This window comes from Athene noctua, chromosome 16, assembly GCF_965140245.1.
Source record: "Athene noctua chromosome 16, bAthNoc1.hap1.1, whole genome shotgun sequence".
Taxonomy (NCBI): Eukaryota; Metazoa; Chordata; class Aves; order Strigiformes; family Strigidae; genus Athene; species Athene noctua.
Window position 1 is genome coordinate 278,402 of NC_134052.1, and position 17,209 is coordinate 295,610.

A 17,209-nucleotide genomic window follows, 5' to 3' on the forward strand; every position below is an offset into this window, starting at 1 on the left:
TGCACTGAGTTTTTTCTAAGGGGAATCTCTCTGGGGTGCTGTACTGGGATGACTTTGCCTGTTGTGCAGAAGGTGAAGGGGCAAGCATGATCCTCCTAAAAAAATCTCTTCTGATGTGTGCTTGAGTACAGCTCAGGCTGATCTTCAGCCAGCTGGGAGCCTGGACCTGTAGAGTAACAGGGACGGCAGCAGCTTTGGTGCCTCTGGGATGGTACCTGCTCCCCATTCCTTAACTGGTTTGCCTTGGTCTGATGCTGGGGCCTGCCTTTGGACCACTTAGGGTTGTAAACATGGCTTCATTCTCTATAAGGCTGCTTCTGCTCCCTCATGGGTCCATCATTGTGTGCTTCAGCAGCAGCAAACGAAGGAGGCCCTGAACTTCCTGTCTGTATAAGACAGATAACTTCAGATACCGGTCCCTGTCACCCCAAGTACTTGCTTCCTCGAGGAGCCCTGGACCCCATGCATGTGTCCGTGCTTCCAGCCAGTGTCACAGCATGACTCGTCTCAGAGTTGTACTTCAGTCTCTGTGTGTCTGATGGCCAAACTCTTCATTCCTTGTCCTCAAGGAGGACCACTTAATAGGCACTTAGTCTTGGCATTGACAGATCCTCGGTTAGATGACCTCTGATGATGGGATCTGTGTGGTCCTGAAGCCCCACCATCCCCTGGGGTTTTGCAGATGCTTCAGCAGCCCTGGCTTCAAGCCATAGGCAAAGAACTGCAGCTCTTGGTGCAAGGACACAGGAAGGTGGCTGCCCTGCACAGGGTGTGGTAGCAACACCTTGTCTATGCAGGGTGTGGAGATGATGTAAAGGGAAGCATCAGCACGCCTAAAAGGTCATGTCAGCCTATGGTCCCTCAAGTTCTTCAGTCTCCTGAGGAGGGTCCCCTGTCCTCTGAGTGCAGCCATCCTTCTGTGATACTAAATATGAAATCACACACTGTTTGTGTTCAGACTCGTGTTTCCTGGAGGAAGAGCTTCATTTCCCAGTTGCTTTTCTCTGTTGGAGCCACCTTTGAGCATGCTGCAGGCTCCCTTTGAGGGCATTAGTCTTCAAAAATCCCACTTCATATAGAGTCATGCTTGGCCAAGAAGGGTTTGGTGCTGCCTCAGCTCTTTGCAGGGCTCATCCTAAAGAAGAGAGGTGGGGGAAGGAGGTGGGATCTTGTCTTGGATCACAAAAGTCAAAAAATTACAGAACTTGGAAGTGAAGCAAGGGATCAAGTGGTAAGAGCTTTCCTTGTAGCCACACAGGGAGGGGGTGCTCACAGCCTGGTGTGAAGCTTCCTGAGGCAGGGCTTTCCTGTGGCTTTCCATGGGATGCTCTTGCCCTTGGCAGGTGAATTCCTCCCTGGGTCAGTGCTGAGCAGCGTGCACAGGTGATGAGTGGAGAGAAGGCTTCATGCAGAGGCTGGGTAGTCACACTGCTCTGGTCTCTGACAGCTCCAGCTGAGAACATTTCTCCACTATTCTTATCTTTGGACAGCCTTGCGAAGAACTTGTGTCCAGGGACTGTGCCTGGCTGCCTGTGCTGTAGTGTCTCTTGAATGAAGGTGACAAGAAAACCTGCTCCCCTGTGAAATAGTGGCTCTTTGGCTCTTTGACTACTTGGGATTTCTGCAAGTGACTCTTCCTTTCTCCTGTACCTGGTCCCTTCCATTTCTAGTCCTGCTTGTTCCTCTTTAGTTAAAACAGTTTTATTCTTTCCTGGATCTTGTGCTAACATTTATAGTCTTTGTGAGAAGATTAATCAGGGGATGCTAGCAGGATGCTCTTTCAGGTGAAATACCGTTTTTTAAAAAAAAAAAAAAAAAAACATTTTTATTTTTAGTTCCCAGGCTTTGCTAAGCAGGAGTGGCAGCCAGGAGGAACCTGGGCTGGTTTTGAAGGAGCAAAGTTTGTGAATGTCCATCACCTCTGTCCCAGAGGCTGGCAGGACAGAGCACAGCAGCTTGGCCTCTTACCTGTTCTGTCTGTACAACACTTCATAAAAAAGCAAGCTGCTTGCCTGTGAGGGCTGAGCCTTCAGGTGGGAACAACCTGTCTGCCCATGTGAGATGCAGTTGTGCACAAAAAGTCCTATGCTTTCTCCTGCTTTTTGCATGCCTGGTGTGCTGTCTGCCCACACGGCACCTCATTGCGTGGGGACTGAGCCACCCCTCAAAAAAATCAGCGTGCCCAAGGCAAGTGCCTTCAGTCAGGTGGGGCTCAGGCTGCTTCAGGCAAGTGGTTGGAGCTGTGGCCTGTTTACAAGCTATGAGGCATGGAAAGTATTTGTGTATTTGCTCAGGATGCAGAGGAAACTCCTGAAATATCTCTGACAATACAGGAGGATGCACACTAGGAATGTGGGTTTGATTTTGGAAGCAAGTGGGGATTTTGTTGAAATTCCTCTGTGTTGTGGGCTGTTCCCCGGTGATGCCGGTGGGCTGCATGTCCCTGCACTCAGCCTGTGGTGAGGGTTCAGTCTCAGTTTGCAAACTGGGCCTACAGGGAAGCCCTGTGCCTGGGATTGCTGCGTCCCAAAAGATGAGAGACTGAAACCACTGCAGTGATTCTGCTGGTGTGACCGTGACCAGGTGCCACCATGCCGGGGGGAGCGGGCACATGTGACTGCTGCATCACCCCGTGCTGGGAGCTGAGAGAACAGGAAAAAGTGTTATTCGGACCATTCCCAGGAAAATTCTTCTTTAACACCATGAAGGGGAGTTGGAATTAATTTTTTTTTATGTCCAAGTTATGGCCTTATCTCTCTGCAGTCCTGGGTTTATCACGTTTTTCCAGAGTTCCTGATGTTATGTTCAAGGCTTGTGTGGCAGCCCAGGGCTGGCCCTGTTCCAGGAATGTGCTCCTTGCTTTTCCTTTTCTTTCTTTACATAGGAATGTGATTGTACCAAACTCTTTGGTATTTCAATGTATTCTGTGCAGATTTTTTCCCTCTTTAAACTCTACCTCATCCCCTCAACCTCATCCTGGTTAAACTTATCCTCAGCCCCTCAGTTTGAAGGGGATCAAAGAGGTCACCAACCCAAGCCATCCACTTACGTGTCTTTGCACACAAAGATAAATGTAAGCTTGCTAAAACGGAAGACTATAGTTAGCAACACATGCTCGGTCATGGCCAAGTGCCATGAGAAGAATTCATTATTTTCAATAGTTTGCACTTAACAGAAAATAGCTTCCCTCTCTCCTGAGGAGCAGCAGCGCTGGTAGATTGGTTGATGTTTCAGAGCTGTACTAATCCAGTTGCTGGTAAAACAGAGCAAACCCAGTGTGCTCTTGAACCTTAAAAATGCTGATCACTCAACAGCATCTTGATCACTCAGCTGGGTCTTGCAGGGGTTTTGTGAGTGTTTTTCTTCCTTGCCAAGTGAATACTCCATAGCTACCTCCTGTTTCTCTCCCAGACTCATCCGTGTGTGTGTTTCTGTGTTGCGCTTTTTTTTTGGGGGGGGTAGGGCTGTGTGTCCTGCCATGCCTGTTTTCCTTTTCCAGCCCTTTCAACACCGGCTCTCTTTCTCCCCAGCCCTTCCTCTCCCAAGGGCAGCATGCCATGCTTCCCACCTTTGGGTGAAGCTTCCTCTGTTCCAGCACCAGTGGCAACCTTTCCCTCACCCCTGAAGCTGTCAGTTTGCCACCTGGGTCTAAGTCCCCTTTTCAGTCCACAGTGACCCTTTTTCTATTGCCTGCCTGTCCTTCTTGTGAAAAGTTACAGTGCTGTTGGGAGTTCACTGCTGTTCTTGTGTCCCATCTGAGCTGTCCCTCAAACTCTCTTTGCTAGTTCCTTGTCCTACCTGCACTTATTTGCTGCTATCTCTGTGGACATGCTCATCTTGCTCTCCTTCAAGCACTGCCTGGCTCTGCTGCTGCTGCCCTTGTTTTCCCCTTTTATGCCCTGTTTATGGATGACACCTCTTTGTAGTTGATGATACCCTTGATAACGCCAGTAACTTGCTGATTTGTTCCTGTGTCTATGGTTTGACATTGCAGCTGCATGGAAATAATCAGGCTGGCTCAACGATTCCCATGGGCCATGGCATGGGATGCTGGTACGGCTGTTTGTGTTACACCTTAAATCCTATGGGGAAACTGATGTAGTTTTGGCCAAAAAATACCAATCAACAGATGTCTTCCGGATACAGGGTTTTCCAAGTGGGATCTTCTTGCAAGCACATTCTTGGCAGTGCCCTGCCCTGCTCTGGCAATGGTGGGAGCCCAGTAGGAATAGGTGCAATGGAGAAAGGTGGTGTGTTCTGCTCCCAGCTGCTTGTTGGACCAGTGTGAGCAGTTGTGGTGGTGATAGCCTGGACTGGGTGAGCTGATGTCGCTGAAAATGAACGTATGCCACAAAAAAAGTGGCTTTCACCTGGATCAGCTTCCCAAGCCAGCCTGTCTGTGGTAGCCTGAACATCAGCCCTCTGAGGCTGCGTGGAAGTCAGCATTGCACAGTAGATGTTGTGGTGGAGAGAATTGAACCTTTTCATAGGCAGTTCAGGCTTATTTTGTGTTGAACTGACATCGTGCCTATCAATTTTGCATCCACGAAGAGTTGAGGAGCAGACTGCTTTTTAGTGATGCGTAACAGATTGCTCAGCATTCAATACACCCACAGTTTTCCTAGTGGGGAGGTGTGATGTGCAATTAAACCCCCTCCCAGACGTGCTTGGTGGGAGGGCACACACTGACCTTCCACAGAAAGCCGGGTCAGAGCCAAGGGCTGCGCTGCCCTGCCAGCCAACACCGCTTTTCCCACGACTGTGCCAGCAGGGTTGAGCACCGAGAGCCCAGGCTGCCATTATGGACACTGCAGTGCTGTCACCGTCAGCCCAGTCCCCTCCAAGGAACCACAGGCTGGCAGTGGGGGGGTGCAAGAGGGATGCAATGGGGATCTCCCCTCTTCTGCCACTTGTGTGGGAATGGCTCTTGCTGCTTTACCCTTACAGCTGGAGGTTGTGCTGGGGCAAGCTCCCAAGGCACCAGGCAGGAGCAGGTTTCAAGGATGGCCATGGACTTGTTCACTTTATATGGCTTTTATTAATAACAAAAATAACTTGTGTTAAATAGGGCATCCTTCCTGCAGTGTCCACTGACACAGGGTGAAGGAAGAGGGTGGAGGGCCAGGACTTGGTGACTGCAAGGAGGAACTGGGGGGCATGTGTAGGTTTATCTCTGTTTCCAGCTGCACACTTGAGCCTGCTCCCAGGGACAGGATCACTTTAGTGGCAGCATCTCTCCTGTGTGGGAAGAGACCTTGCTGGGGTTTGCACCCCCTTCTTCTGTTTACCTGGGTTAGCCAAAATTGTTTTGGCTGCTGCACTGTGGAGGTGTTGGCTTTGCTGAGCATTGCTGCTCTCATTCAGGCCAGCTTTTTGGGGTGGGTGGGTCAGTGTTAAAGCTGACATGCCATGTATGAGAACTGTGCAGCCCAACACCTCTGTTGCCACAAACCCATTACCCTCATCTGCCTGAAAACCAGCCCCACAGCACTGCCTGCATTGCTGTCTCACCAAGCCCTAGGCTGGGCCAGTGTGGATGCTGGTGAGGGACCCAGGGGCTGGAGAGGCTTCTCGGGGCAGCAGAGGGGTTATACATCAGTGGCAGGCTGAGCCTGTCCTTTGGATCACCTCACACCCAAAGGGCTACTGAGGGTTTTGTCCCGTCAGCCAGGGAAGGAGGGGAAGAGCTTGCAATGGCATTGGGCTCATCCATCAGACACTCCCTGCATTTATCGTTCAATCAAGCAAATGTGGGCTTCAGCCAGGGCCGGGGTGACCCAGAGGTCCCCTCCAGCCCCACAGCATGTAAGCCCTGCATGGACAGGCTGCCTCTGTGGTTGGGAGCCAGGGGTTTGGTCTCTCCGGGTGGCATTAACAACAGGGTGCAGCTTCCAAAAGGAGCAGATCCTGCTTTGCAGATCCTCCCTGCTCTCGAGGGCAGGTTCCACTGCGGATCTCGCCAGGCGCCGGCGCTCCTGCAGTCGCTCCAGCCCTTGATCTGAGTTATCAGAGCATCAGCAGACGATGCTCGCCCGCCCCATGCTGCTTGTCCTGGGCTGGTGAATGGTGTGAGCTGACGTCAGGGCTGGACTGGGGGGTGAACTCCCTTTCCCTGTGCCCGGGAGCCGCTGATTTGGCTCGACCTCATCTCAAACACTTTCCCTTGTCTTCCCCTGAGCTCCTTAGATTGCTGAACGGCCCCAAGCAGTGCTTTGATCTGCAGGATGGCTGCCTGGCCCAGAGGCAGCGGCTCTGTAGGACTCCCAGACAGCCAACCCATTTGCCTTGAGCTTCTGGCCCAGACTAATGCAGCTCTCGTGTCCCTGCAGCTCAGACTGGGTGGAGATCATCGAGCCCCGCTCCCAGGAGCGGATGTACGTCAACCTGACCACCGGTGAGTGCGGCTGGGAGCCCCCTCCCAACCTGAAGGTACGCCAGTCGGACCAGAAGCAGTGGTGGGAGCTCTTCGACCAGAACAACAACCGTTTCTATTACTACAATGCTATCACACGGCAGACAGTGTGGCACCGGCCCCAGGGCTGCGACATTGTGCCCTTGGCGCAGCTCCAGGCTATGAAGCGAAGCTCCCAGCCCGACTGCCAGGGCCGGCAGCACCAGGGCAGCACCGGCAGCGATGGCAGAAGCACCCCCATCCAAATGACCCTTCTGCAGGAGATGAAGGGCAAGGGGGACTGCTCTGCAGAGAAGAGGAAAGACCCTGGCAGGTAGGGAGAGCTTTAGCCTTCTCTTCTTATATCTAATGTATGGCTTCAGTTGCCAGGCAGGCACTTGTTGTGTGGCAAACTGTCTGGGAAGCTGTGCTGCCCTAAGAAGGTGCAGCACTGGGGCAAAGGTGCTGCTAGGCCAGTGATCACCTCTGCATGCCCTCCTCTTGCCCCTGTACAGCTGTCTGCCTTCACCACTGCAGCTCTGCTTGCATGTCCCTGGTCTGGGCCAGGCCTGGTTTGTGTGAGGCACTGTAAAAACACATCAAAAGGTGATAATTGTTCCAGAGCTCTTTGTGCTGAACAGAAGGAGAGGGAATGTGCAAGAGTGTCACGCAGGGACAAGAGCTCTGTCAGACACTCATGGTGGGGTTTGCAGGGACAGCTGAGTTCCTGTGCAAGGGCTTAGGCCTCTGCAGGGTGTGGTGGGCCCGGCTGCTCTGGGGCGCATGTTGTTAGCCTGGCTGCTCTGGCTCTTTCCCTCCCCACTCACTTGCCTCCTTGCATGTGCTTGCACCTTCAGCCAGGGCAGGAGGTGGGGCTGCAGGGACAGAGCTCCCAGACACAGTTACTTGATCTCATCAAGCCCAAAATGAAAGAACGATAACGGGATGCTATTTTGTTTGGATAAGAGATTTTTCTTACACTCAAACCAGTCTGACAATTGGCAGGTTTTTTGTATTGAAACTTTGCCAACTTCAGCTGCACAAAAGCATGCCCTCCCTGGTCTCTGCAGGGACAGCCCTTCTGCCTGAGTCACTGCTCAGCACTGTCCTACCTCCCTCCTGCCCTGAAGAACGTGGTACCAACAGCTGGGGAGGCCGTGCTGTGAGCCATGTTGGATCACGCTGACAAGTGACTCACCCAAGGACTAGAGCAAAGCTCAAGTGAGCCTGGCACTCCTGCCATACATGCCAGTACTCCTTGTCCCCACTTCTGGGAAATGCAGCAAGCCAGGCTCCTTTAATAGCTTGATTTCTGGATTGAGGTTGCTTCTCTGTGTGCCTGGTGCTGGCAAGGAGAAAATTTAAAAAGCTGAAATGATGAAAACCATATATGATGCCTATTCTGGAAAATACATGCTCTGAAGCACCCTAAACTGAGGTTTATTACTTGTCTGCTGTCCTGTGCAAGATGCTCCCGTATTCACTTCAGATCTGCACGACACAAAGTGCAACAGAAAGAGCCCAGAGCTTTACTGGTGCCTGAGGATGCTTCCAGTGCCTCCTGCCCCATGAGCAGCCCCTCTGAGCTTCAGACCCATCCAGAGGATGATTCTTGCCCTGCCAGGAAAAACTCAAACAGTAAGAAATGCCTTAAGCTGAACCCCAGTAGCTCCCAGTTCCCTCTGGTCCCCCCCCCTCCAGTGACCCCAGGTGTGCCACAGGCATGTGGGATTTGGCATGAGCTGACCAGCTTCCCTTCCTTGTCCCTCTGCAGCTGGGACAGGTACTGACAAACTGTCTCTAGGGGAGCAAGTTCAAGAGCCTCGCACAGGCCATAAAATATCCTGAGCTCCATGGCGCCAAAGTATTTCTGACTCAGGCTCTCAGGAGGGGAATGCAGCCTCCTCTGCCTCAGTCTGGGAAATGGCTGTGCCTCAAGGGATAAGCAACACCAGCCCTTGGGCCTCTTGACACAAGCCCCATGGAGGCCCCCTCAGATAGGAGGAAGGGGAGCGATGCAGCATAGGCAGGGGTTTGCTTTACCTTTCCTTGCCAGCCAGGCTGGTGCCAGGCAGCACCTTGGGTGCCACTGCCAGTTCTCCTGCAAGGAAGGGGAGTGGGAAGGGTCCTCCCTTGCTCCATCCCAAGTCCATGTTGTTTTTTGTAGCAACCCTGGTGCACTTTGAGCCTGTGACAAACACTGAAGGGCAAGCACTGAGAAAGGTGTGAGTGGCAGCTTGCTTGGGAGCTAACTGGCTGCTTGGACCTGTGAGGCTCTTCCAGACCCTCACACCAGTAAGCTGACAGCATTTGCCTGTGGAAGCTGCTCTGTTGGAAGCAGGAGACTGAGCACTGTTTCCTTGCACATCCATTATGTATTGTTGCCACTATTTGTGAGCGGGGGTTGCATGTCCGGTCATGGTGTGGAGAACAACTTCCTTACCCAAGTCTGACACACAAGGAGAGATTTCTTGTCTTCTGCTAGCTTACAAAATGTTGAGCAGAGAGCTGAGCCCAAAGCAAGTGTTTCTAGGTGGGATCTAATGCTCTTGCTGGGATGTCTGATCTAGTAACAGCAAAAGAACACAAAGCTTGTCGACTCTGTTGTCTGTGGTGTTCTCCGAAGACAAATATAAGTGTGTCCTCTTCCTTCCCTCAGCAGGGATACAGCTGTATAAACAAAGGGCAAATATGTTGAGTGCTGTTGGTAGCATTTGACATCTTTATAGGTACCTGCAGCCAAGACGGTTTTGCCTTTCTTTCTAATGGCAGCACAAAAGATTTGTTGTTCTTACCTTCATGTTTGTCATCCCATAATAGACGAAGAGACCAGAAGAGACATGGTCCCCAAGAGGGGCCTCCTGCAAGCACATGCCACAGAGAGCTGGGGGAAGGGATTTCATCCTCTTTTTTTCAGTAATACTTTGTGATTGAGGGCTTTTTTCTTTTAGCAGGCTGTTTTTTCCCACCCTTCCTCTCTTGCGCCTTCTATCAGCACTGCTAAACCTGTTGTGCTCACTGTCATGTCTCAGTGCTGCTGCAACAGCCTCAAGCAGAGTGGAAATTCTCCCTGGACAGGCGGGCACTACACTGCCACTCCTTGCTGCCTGTTCCCTCTGTCTATGTGCCAATCCCGCCCTCTCCCTTGCTGCCCCACTGCTCGCTGCTGCTCTTCTAGCTCTCTAAAGTGCACCAGCCTGGACCAGCCTTCTCTAGACACTGTCCTTGGCTTCCCTGGGTGACACAGGGAGGTCAGTTCCCCTGGGGAAATGGTACCTGTTTGCAGAGGGAGAGATGCTGCTGTGATCCCTGGAGCCTCCTGGGGAAGCCCTTCTGCCTGTGCATGTGCTCTTGCTCCTGTGTTGGTTTTTGTCTGTACCTCCTGGGGCTGCCCAGCCCAGTGCCAGCTCTGCTTCTCCTTCACCTGAGCAAGGACAGCAGGCAACTCCTCCCTTACAGCTCAAGACCCCTCCTGAGCACTTGGGATCCTAGTAGGAAGACAAACTCTTTGGGGAAGATGGGGACTAAATGATCCTTTCACATGCTGGAAAGCTCTGCAAAGGATGGATGTGATCCCTTGGGGACTGTGAGACCAGCCTAGGGCTGAAAGCAGCTGGTAGCATTTTGGAAGTGTCTTGTGAGCTGCTGCAGCTGCACTGGGGTTCGCTGGAGCTCCTTGGGCCTCGTGGGTGAGAAAGGGCTGGGCACTGCAGAGGACTGAGGCCTGAAGAGGACAGTATAGCTGGGAGTGGAGCTTATGTGCTGCATTCAGACTCACCATCAGTCAGGACCGGGAGGGGGCTCTGCCATCCCCAGCCCCACTGTCCGTGCAGACTGGCCCTTTTCTTCTTCCTCCTGTGGTTCTCCCAGGGTCAGGGACTTGTTTCAGGGTGGGGTTTCCAAGGTTCCCCTTCTAATAACAATGGATCTCAAATCCTCCATGTAGAAATCCACCATCCCTGGGAACATCCCATCTCCCAGAACGAGAGATGTGGGTCCCTTCCGCATGGGCAGTAGGTTGTGCTGCCCGTCCCCTCCTTGCCCACCTTCCCCATGGCTCAGCATCCTGGGCTGGGAGGGAGAAGTGGCTTAGTGTTACCATGCCAGGAAGGTGTGCTGAAAGGGGAGTTAGGGGGGATGTGATGTGAAGCCTGTGAAGTTGGCTATGAGGGTGCCTCTGCTCTTCCTGGTCTCGTTTGCCTCATTATGGGCTTACATTTCTCAAGGCCCGGTGTAAGTGATGCCAATGTTAAGTTCTTTACAGTTAGGCCAGAGACACCATAAGGATTCCTGATACATGCTTGTTTCCTTCTTGTGCTGCTGGCCTTGGGGCTGGGTGCTTAAACACACCATGCTTTGCACATGTTCACAGAGCTCTCCCTGGGGCCATGCAGACCTGCGTTTGGGTGGGTCACCTCTGCGGGCTCTTCATCCTTGCCTCTGGTGTGGGCTCTGGAGGGAGCAGCTGCCGCTGAAATACAAACATCCCTGTTCACTCGCCTTTGTCAGACCACCAGGAAAATGACTGCTGGAGAGGGCAGAGCTGAGGTGCAGGGCCTTTTCTCCAGGCATCTGGGAGGGAAGAGCAAACAATGGAGCTCTGGAGCCTGGGAAGAGCTGCCGGATATGCTGGGCCTGCTGGAGCTGGGTGCGGGCTGGGAAAGCCAGCGCTGGGTTGCAGTGTTTATATTGGAGCTGCTTGAAAGCATTCCTCGAAGGAGCTGTCCCAGGGGACTCGGCAGGGTCTCTGCTGCTGGTGGCTGAAGAGCACAGCTGAAAGGCTGCATGGGGATGTTTTTACACCACTGGCTTTACTTTCTATCACGGCTATTACTGCTCAGAAGGACAAGGCTGAATCTTTTTCCATGCTGGGAAGCCAGAGAGACCTCATTCTCTGCTTAGTCTCTTAGCAGCCCAGGGATGGGGTTGAGGGAAGCTGTATCCAGACATGGCCCTAGGAGAACATTCATGGCTGTGGAAATGGTTCTTTCAAAAAAAAAAAAAAAACCCTCTCTGCAGTGGTGCCTCTTTCCTCTGATCTCTGGTGGCTGGGGAGGCTGGAGATGGCTCTGTTGTGTCCAACATGAGACTGACAGGCCAAGTGGGATATGGCACAGCTCTGGAGGTTTAGCTTCTCCATCACTTTCACTTACAAACTTCCTGGTCAGGGGAAACGTGGTGGCTGTGGTCAGGCTGGAGCTTGGCCCCCTCTGCCCTCAGTGACACCAGAGTGGCACAGCTCCCCTGTCTCCTCCAGCCCTGTGAGACCCCCCCCCCCGGGATATCCTGGTGGAACCATCAAGTTCTTGGGTTCCTGGAACAGTCCTTGCGTACTGAATTGCAGCTGGGAAGGAGTGGTGGCATGGTGGCCTTGCTCAGCTCCTGCCTCTGCGCTTTGCAGCCCACCCTGCTTGGCCGCTCTGTGTGGCTGTCATGCCAAAGATCCCAGTGCTATCATCCCCTGAGAGCTGCCTGAGCGCCACTGGGCTCTACCACCCCCGGGGCTCGCAGCGCTTGGTCTGAAATGGGCTGGGCTGGATCCCAACGCCAGCTTTGCCCCTCAGCCTGAAGGAGGGAACATGAGTCTGCAGAGGCTGTGGAGCCTGTTTCTCGACCCGTGTTGCCTGTCGGGGTGCAGACCGCAAATGCCAAAAACCTGCTGTGGGGAGGGAGGCTTGCTGTCTGTGGCAGAGCCCCTTGCCTCGTTGCCTTGCCATGGCTGTGTCTGTCTAACCTGTCCTGATGTCCTGCTGGCTGGGCTCGCGGCATCTATAGAGCAGGCGCAGGGAGAGCTCCATACTGGCACGGAGCTCCTGCTGCTCCCCACCACATCCCACCCGGGCTGAGGCCCCACCCTGTCATCCCGTCTCAGGCAGGGCAAAGGTGTGGGATGCCTTTCTCACGCACTGGTGAGGTGACTTGGGGCAGCAAGGCGCCGTCGTGCTTCGGGGTGCCTGCTGCCCTCCGTCTGGCACTGGGTCACAAGTCAGCAGCTCATCTTCTGGGGGAGGCTGGGAGCACAGCAACCTCCTCCTTTCTTTTTCCATATCAGATCCCTCATTGCTCATCTGAGGGCCAAAATCTGGGCTTTGCTCTTTTTCCTGCATGCAGGGGGAAGGTTGTCACCAGCTGGCATCCCACAGGACCCTAAAATCATAATGTCACGCTGGGGCAGGCGCCTGTCTCTGGAGGCTGGGCTGGTGGTGCTGTTCAGATGCCCAGCCCCACGCCCGAGCAGTGACGGATATGCCCAGCGCTGCCGTGTGGGTGCAGATCGGGACAAGCACTGATATGACTGGGCAGGAGGTGGTGCCACTGCCTGCTCTGCAGGCGAGGAGAGGGTCCTCACTGCAACCCAGAGCTGATCGAGGAGGCAGCAGAGCTTCTGGCTGAGTTCCTGCCACTCCAGAGCATTAGGGGTTTAGCGAGCACAGGGCACTAGTGGGCCTGCTGGTCCTGGGCAGTACCGGCGCACACTGAGCCTGCGCAGGGGGATGAGTCTGGTCAGGCCGTGCCTGACGGAGGTGGGTCTGCCAAGCCTTTGCCAAGCGGGTGGTTCCACTGCAAGCAGAGCTGGCTGGAGGTGCAGTGTTGTAAATGAGGGAGAGGAATCATCTCAGGAGGTAGCTCATGGGATGTGGAGTCCAGCACCTTCCCACAGAGTTATTTTCCAACTCTAGCTGGGGTCTGTCAAGGGAGGGGGACACACCTCCAGTTCTGGGTCTGTGGTGCTGCAGGCCTGGGGCTCTTCTCCCCTGGGCCAGACGTGATGCTGCTCCAGCCATAGTGTTTAAAATCACTCCCATGTGATCACTCCTGGCCTGTCTGCCGAGTCAGGAGCCTGTGAGTGGCTCAGTTCTGCTTGTCATTGACACGGCTCTTTGCCAGTCTCACTTCCCTGCCACAGAACGACCTGCTGGTACAATTTAAGCAGAGGGGTAGGTGGTGGGGTGTCAGAAATGCTCATTTCAAAGCTACCAAATGTTGCTGCTCTGGTTCTTCCTGTTAGTCCAGGAGCTCTTCGAGGAATAACCTGGTGTTCAGCAGCACCTCCACTTGGGATCAGGGCTTGGCTGCATGCAGAAGGGACACACCGGTGCAAGGAGCAGTCCCTGCAGCCCCCGGGGAGGAATGCCTAGTGGGTTGCAGGGCAGTGTGTCCTCGTGAATGCCACTCTCATCCTGCCATTACCGCTGGCCTTTCCCCGCCTGCATCCTCGCTTGGTGCAGCTGGTGTCACCCCTCGCTCCAAGCGTTGTGCCTTTGGGAAGAGGCATGCAGAGGACAAGCCACTGATGGCAAAACAGGAGTGGTAGAGTGGGGCCTGTGCTTGATGGCAGCTTGGGCAGGTGGAGGGAGGCCACTCCCAAATCCCTCGGTGTTTGCCAAGCAGCCACTCTTGGGCCGGGGCTTAGGTCAGTCCTGGGCTGCGATGCTGTGAGCGGCAGGCGGTGGCTGGGGAGGGACCTTCATCACAGCGGTGGCAACTCCATCTTGAAGTAGTGTCAGAAGCTCCCTTAAAGGAAAACTCTTTGTGCTTCAGCGGGAGATGCTGGGGGAGGTCCCCAGAGCAAGGGAAGCAGAGGATGACAGCCCTTTCTCAAACCCTCTCTGGTCACCTGGATAGTTGCATGAGGCAGAGTTGCTTGTCTGTCATGGGGAAGGAGCAGAGCGGTGGCGCAGTGCAGTGCAGCGGGGGCCTTTGGACCCTGGCTGGGAGCCAGCTGCTGCGCCCACGGTGGGTCAGCGCTGGCCTCAGCCGTGCTTCTCCTGGTGCCGCCGTGCTGAGGTGGGATTCACAGAGGCCCAGTGCCATTGGAGAGCATGTTTTTCCAAAAATATGGTAAGGGGTGGATGGGGAAGGAGCACGCTACCCCCTTAGGAGTGGAGTGATTGGGAGCAGACATGGGATATTGGGTGTGGGGTAGGTAACCGGGGAGGGAGCAGGTGAAATAGGGCACCACAGTGACATGGGGCTGCTGCTGTGAGGCAGATGTGTGCTGTTGGGGTGGTGTGTGGGGAGAGCAGGGTGTGAGCAGATGCACCCTGCTGCTGGGAGAGCCACGGGGGGAGGACAGGCAGCACCCCCACAGAAGCCATGTGAAGGAGGGCACTGGGATCCACGGGGTGGAAGGTCTCTGGAGAGCAGGAGCAGTGCGCAGGAGGGTTGGGGTGTCTGGATATCTTGGGGCTTGGGGGGCAGCATCACTAAGAGGCAGCTCTGGGCACGTGGTGGAGATGAGTCCATCTGGCAGCACGGGGCCGTGCGGGACAGGTCAGCAGCATGGGATGGGGAACAAGTGTTATAGTTCAAACAGCGCAGAATAACTGTGAAGGTGTAGGGGAACGTCTCCTGTTGCAGATGGGGCACTCGCAGTGCGCCCTCAGGCCTTACCCAGCGACAGCTGCTAGCAGATACGTAGAGGAAGGGCACAAAATGCAGCCAGGTTCAAGGGGGCCTTCCTGGGCACAGTGGTGCCTTTGAAGACCTGGAAACTCAGGCTGGTTTAACAGCCTTTCCATTCTCTTTTCTTCAGAGCTTACAAGTACAGGCCAGCTGTAGCCACAGCCTTGACAGCAGGCGGTTATTACACTGCAGAGTACACCTTTTGCACTGGGATGTTGCAGTGGGCACATTGGGTTGTGATGGATCCTGAGCACCACCATGGGTCAGAGGCTACTCCCAGCAGAGAATTTCACAGCCGTGTAAGCTGGGCAGGCCCAGTAGGTTTGGCCAAAGGAACCAGATCTAAGGGCCTAGACTGGGAGGATGCTCTACGCAGAGGCTTGGTGGGTTGTGTGGGAGTGTAACATGCATCCTGTGAGCCAAGGATGTCCATCCCCATACATCTCCCATAGACCTTACAGGTTTCCTGTAAAATAAACATGCATTTGGAAACTTAGATCAAAAAAATAAGTCTGGAAGGACTGTCATCATAGTTTGACAATCCAAAGGTAGACACTTTGGATTATTTTCCAACTCTCTGCTTGAGTGATCCAATATCACTTACTGGTCTTCAGCTGGTTGTTCTGGGTGCTGTGCTAGCTAATGAGCCTTGGGAAGCGTAGGTTGTTTCCTAACTCAGTGCTGCTGATACCAGACAGGTTTTAGTATGATGAACTTGGTTTCATCTCATTGTTCTGCTGTTCATGTCTTAGAAATTTATCATGTGTGTAACAATGATGCGTTTCTGATTTGGGAAGGGTGATCTCCAAGAAAAAACAATGAGGAACTGATTGGGAAATCTCCAGGCACTTTGAGATTAACAGCCTGGTATTTGGGTAGAAATAGGAGGATACTTCAGTTAATACAGTTCTTAAATAATTCCCTGTGTTTGTATCTTTCTTCCTTCAGGGAGACTCCTACCCACTGGCAGCCTCTGCCAGGCACGAAAGCAGCCATGTTGGTCAAAGTGAACAGTCTGAGGCAGATACAGAGCTCTTCAAACAGTTCACTTCAGCTGCAGAGTGCTCCAGAGGCCAACGGCCAGAAATCTCTTCCAAAACCAGCCATATATGCTCAGCCTCAATCCATGTCCCAGAGCCCTGGAGCGGTAAAGCAAATGCCTACAGGAGAAACAAAGCAGTCTATGCAGATCAAAAAGACAGAGAATGGTGGGTTTTGCCTAGTGCTGATGAATGGTCCAACTTCTCAAACACCTCCAAGGAGCCAGACAGGAACCCCCCAGCCTGCATCTCCCAAGTATGCCTCCCCTGCACCTATATACGATGAGCCATCTCTGGAGTCTCCAATTTATGATGAGCCACCAGTAGATATGGACACTGAAAGTGTCAGTATGAGTGGGATGTCACCACCAAGGTCACCAAGCAATAGCTTAAAAAAGCAGCTGCAGCCAACAAAATTATTACAGCATCCAGGTATGCAGCAGCAGCAAACTGGAAAGAAGCATGCAAGAAATCCCTCTTCCACTGAATACAGCCCAGCTGGCAGAGAATATATAAAACACATGGTCAATGTTGACCAGTCTTCCAAACTCTCCCACTCTTCTGCCGCAACAGCTGATGCCTCTACTAAACTGCCTGGTCAGCTTACTTCAAAGGACAGCTTCAAACAGTCCTGGAGGATCTTGGAAGCCAACGTCCTCAAGAACATGGAAGCCCACCACAGTCGGCAGAACAGCCTGCAAACGCAGGAGTACCCAACTGGTATAAGCCATCAGGATTCTGGTTATTCAACTGGCCCTTCTCCAAGCTTGAGAAAAAGGAAAGGAAGGAGGCAAGGAACAGCTCAAGGAAGACCTGGCTCTGTAGGCAGCAGCAGTGAGCTCACGGCTTTGAATGATAAGCTGATCGCTGAGATGCGTGCTGTGGTGGGCAGGTCAGCAGCCTGCAGGGGAAGCAAAGCCAGCCTTGATGCTGAAAGTCTGGAGAGTGGCATCCCAGCAGAGAGCAGCAAAGTCAGGTTTCAGTCTGACCACTTGAAAAAATGCATCAGCCGGAGCTCAAGGGATGACATCTCAGCTAGTAATAGGTCCCTGTGTAGACAGGGCCTGGAGAGCAGGGGCAGCTTTCTCAAGGATGTGACTGCTCCACAGGACACAGTAAGGCAGAAGAGGACTTTTGAGAAAATAGATTCTCTAGAAAAGAATGTGACCAGCCAGACAAGTTTGGCTTTGTCAGATGCTACGCGCCACTCCTCCCAGGTAACTTCCCATCTACACCAGGTTGAATCGCACACCTTTGCTGGACTGCTGTGGCGCAGAGCCGAGTCCCTGGTTTGCTCCCGGATGGGTTTAGTGGCCGTGCTGCAGGCAGAACACGTCTGTGCCTGCAGAACAGAAAATGGGGTCACAAAGCT

The 17,209-nt window shown here is 53.4% G+C and overlaps 1 protein-coding gene across 1 annotated transcript in view; it reads left to right on the plus strand.

Moving 5' to 3' along the window:
• Window positions 1-17,209, plus strand: part of LOC141966823 (rho GTPase-activating protein 39-like) — a 56,809-nt gene that overhangs the window by 20,733 nt on the left and 18,867 nt on the right. The window contains exons 2-3 of the mRNA XM_074919977.1: window positions 6,330-6,725; window positions 15,746-17,054. Coding sequence (XP_074776078.1) covers window positions 6,330-6,725; window positions 15,746-17,054 — 1,705 coding nt within the window. The remainder of the gene's footprint in view (window positions 1-6,329; window positions 6,726-15,745; window positions 17,055-17,209) is intronic.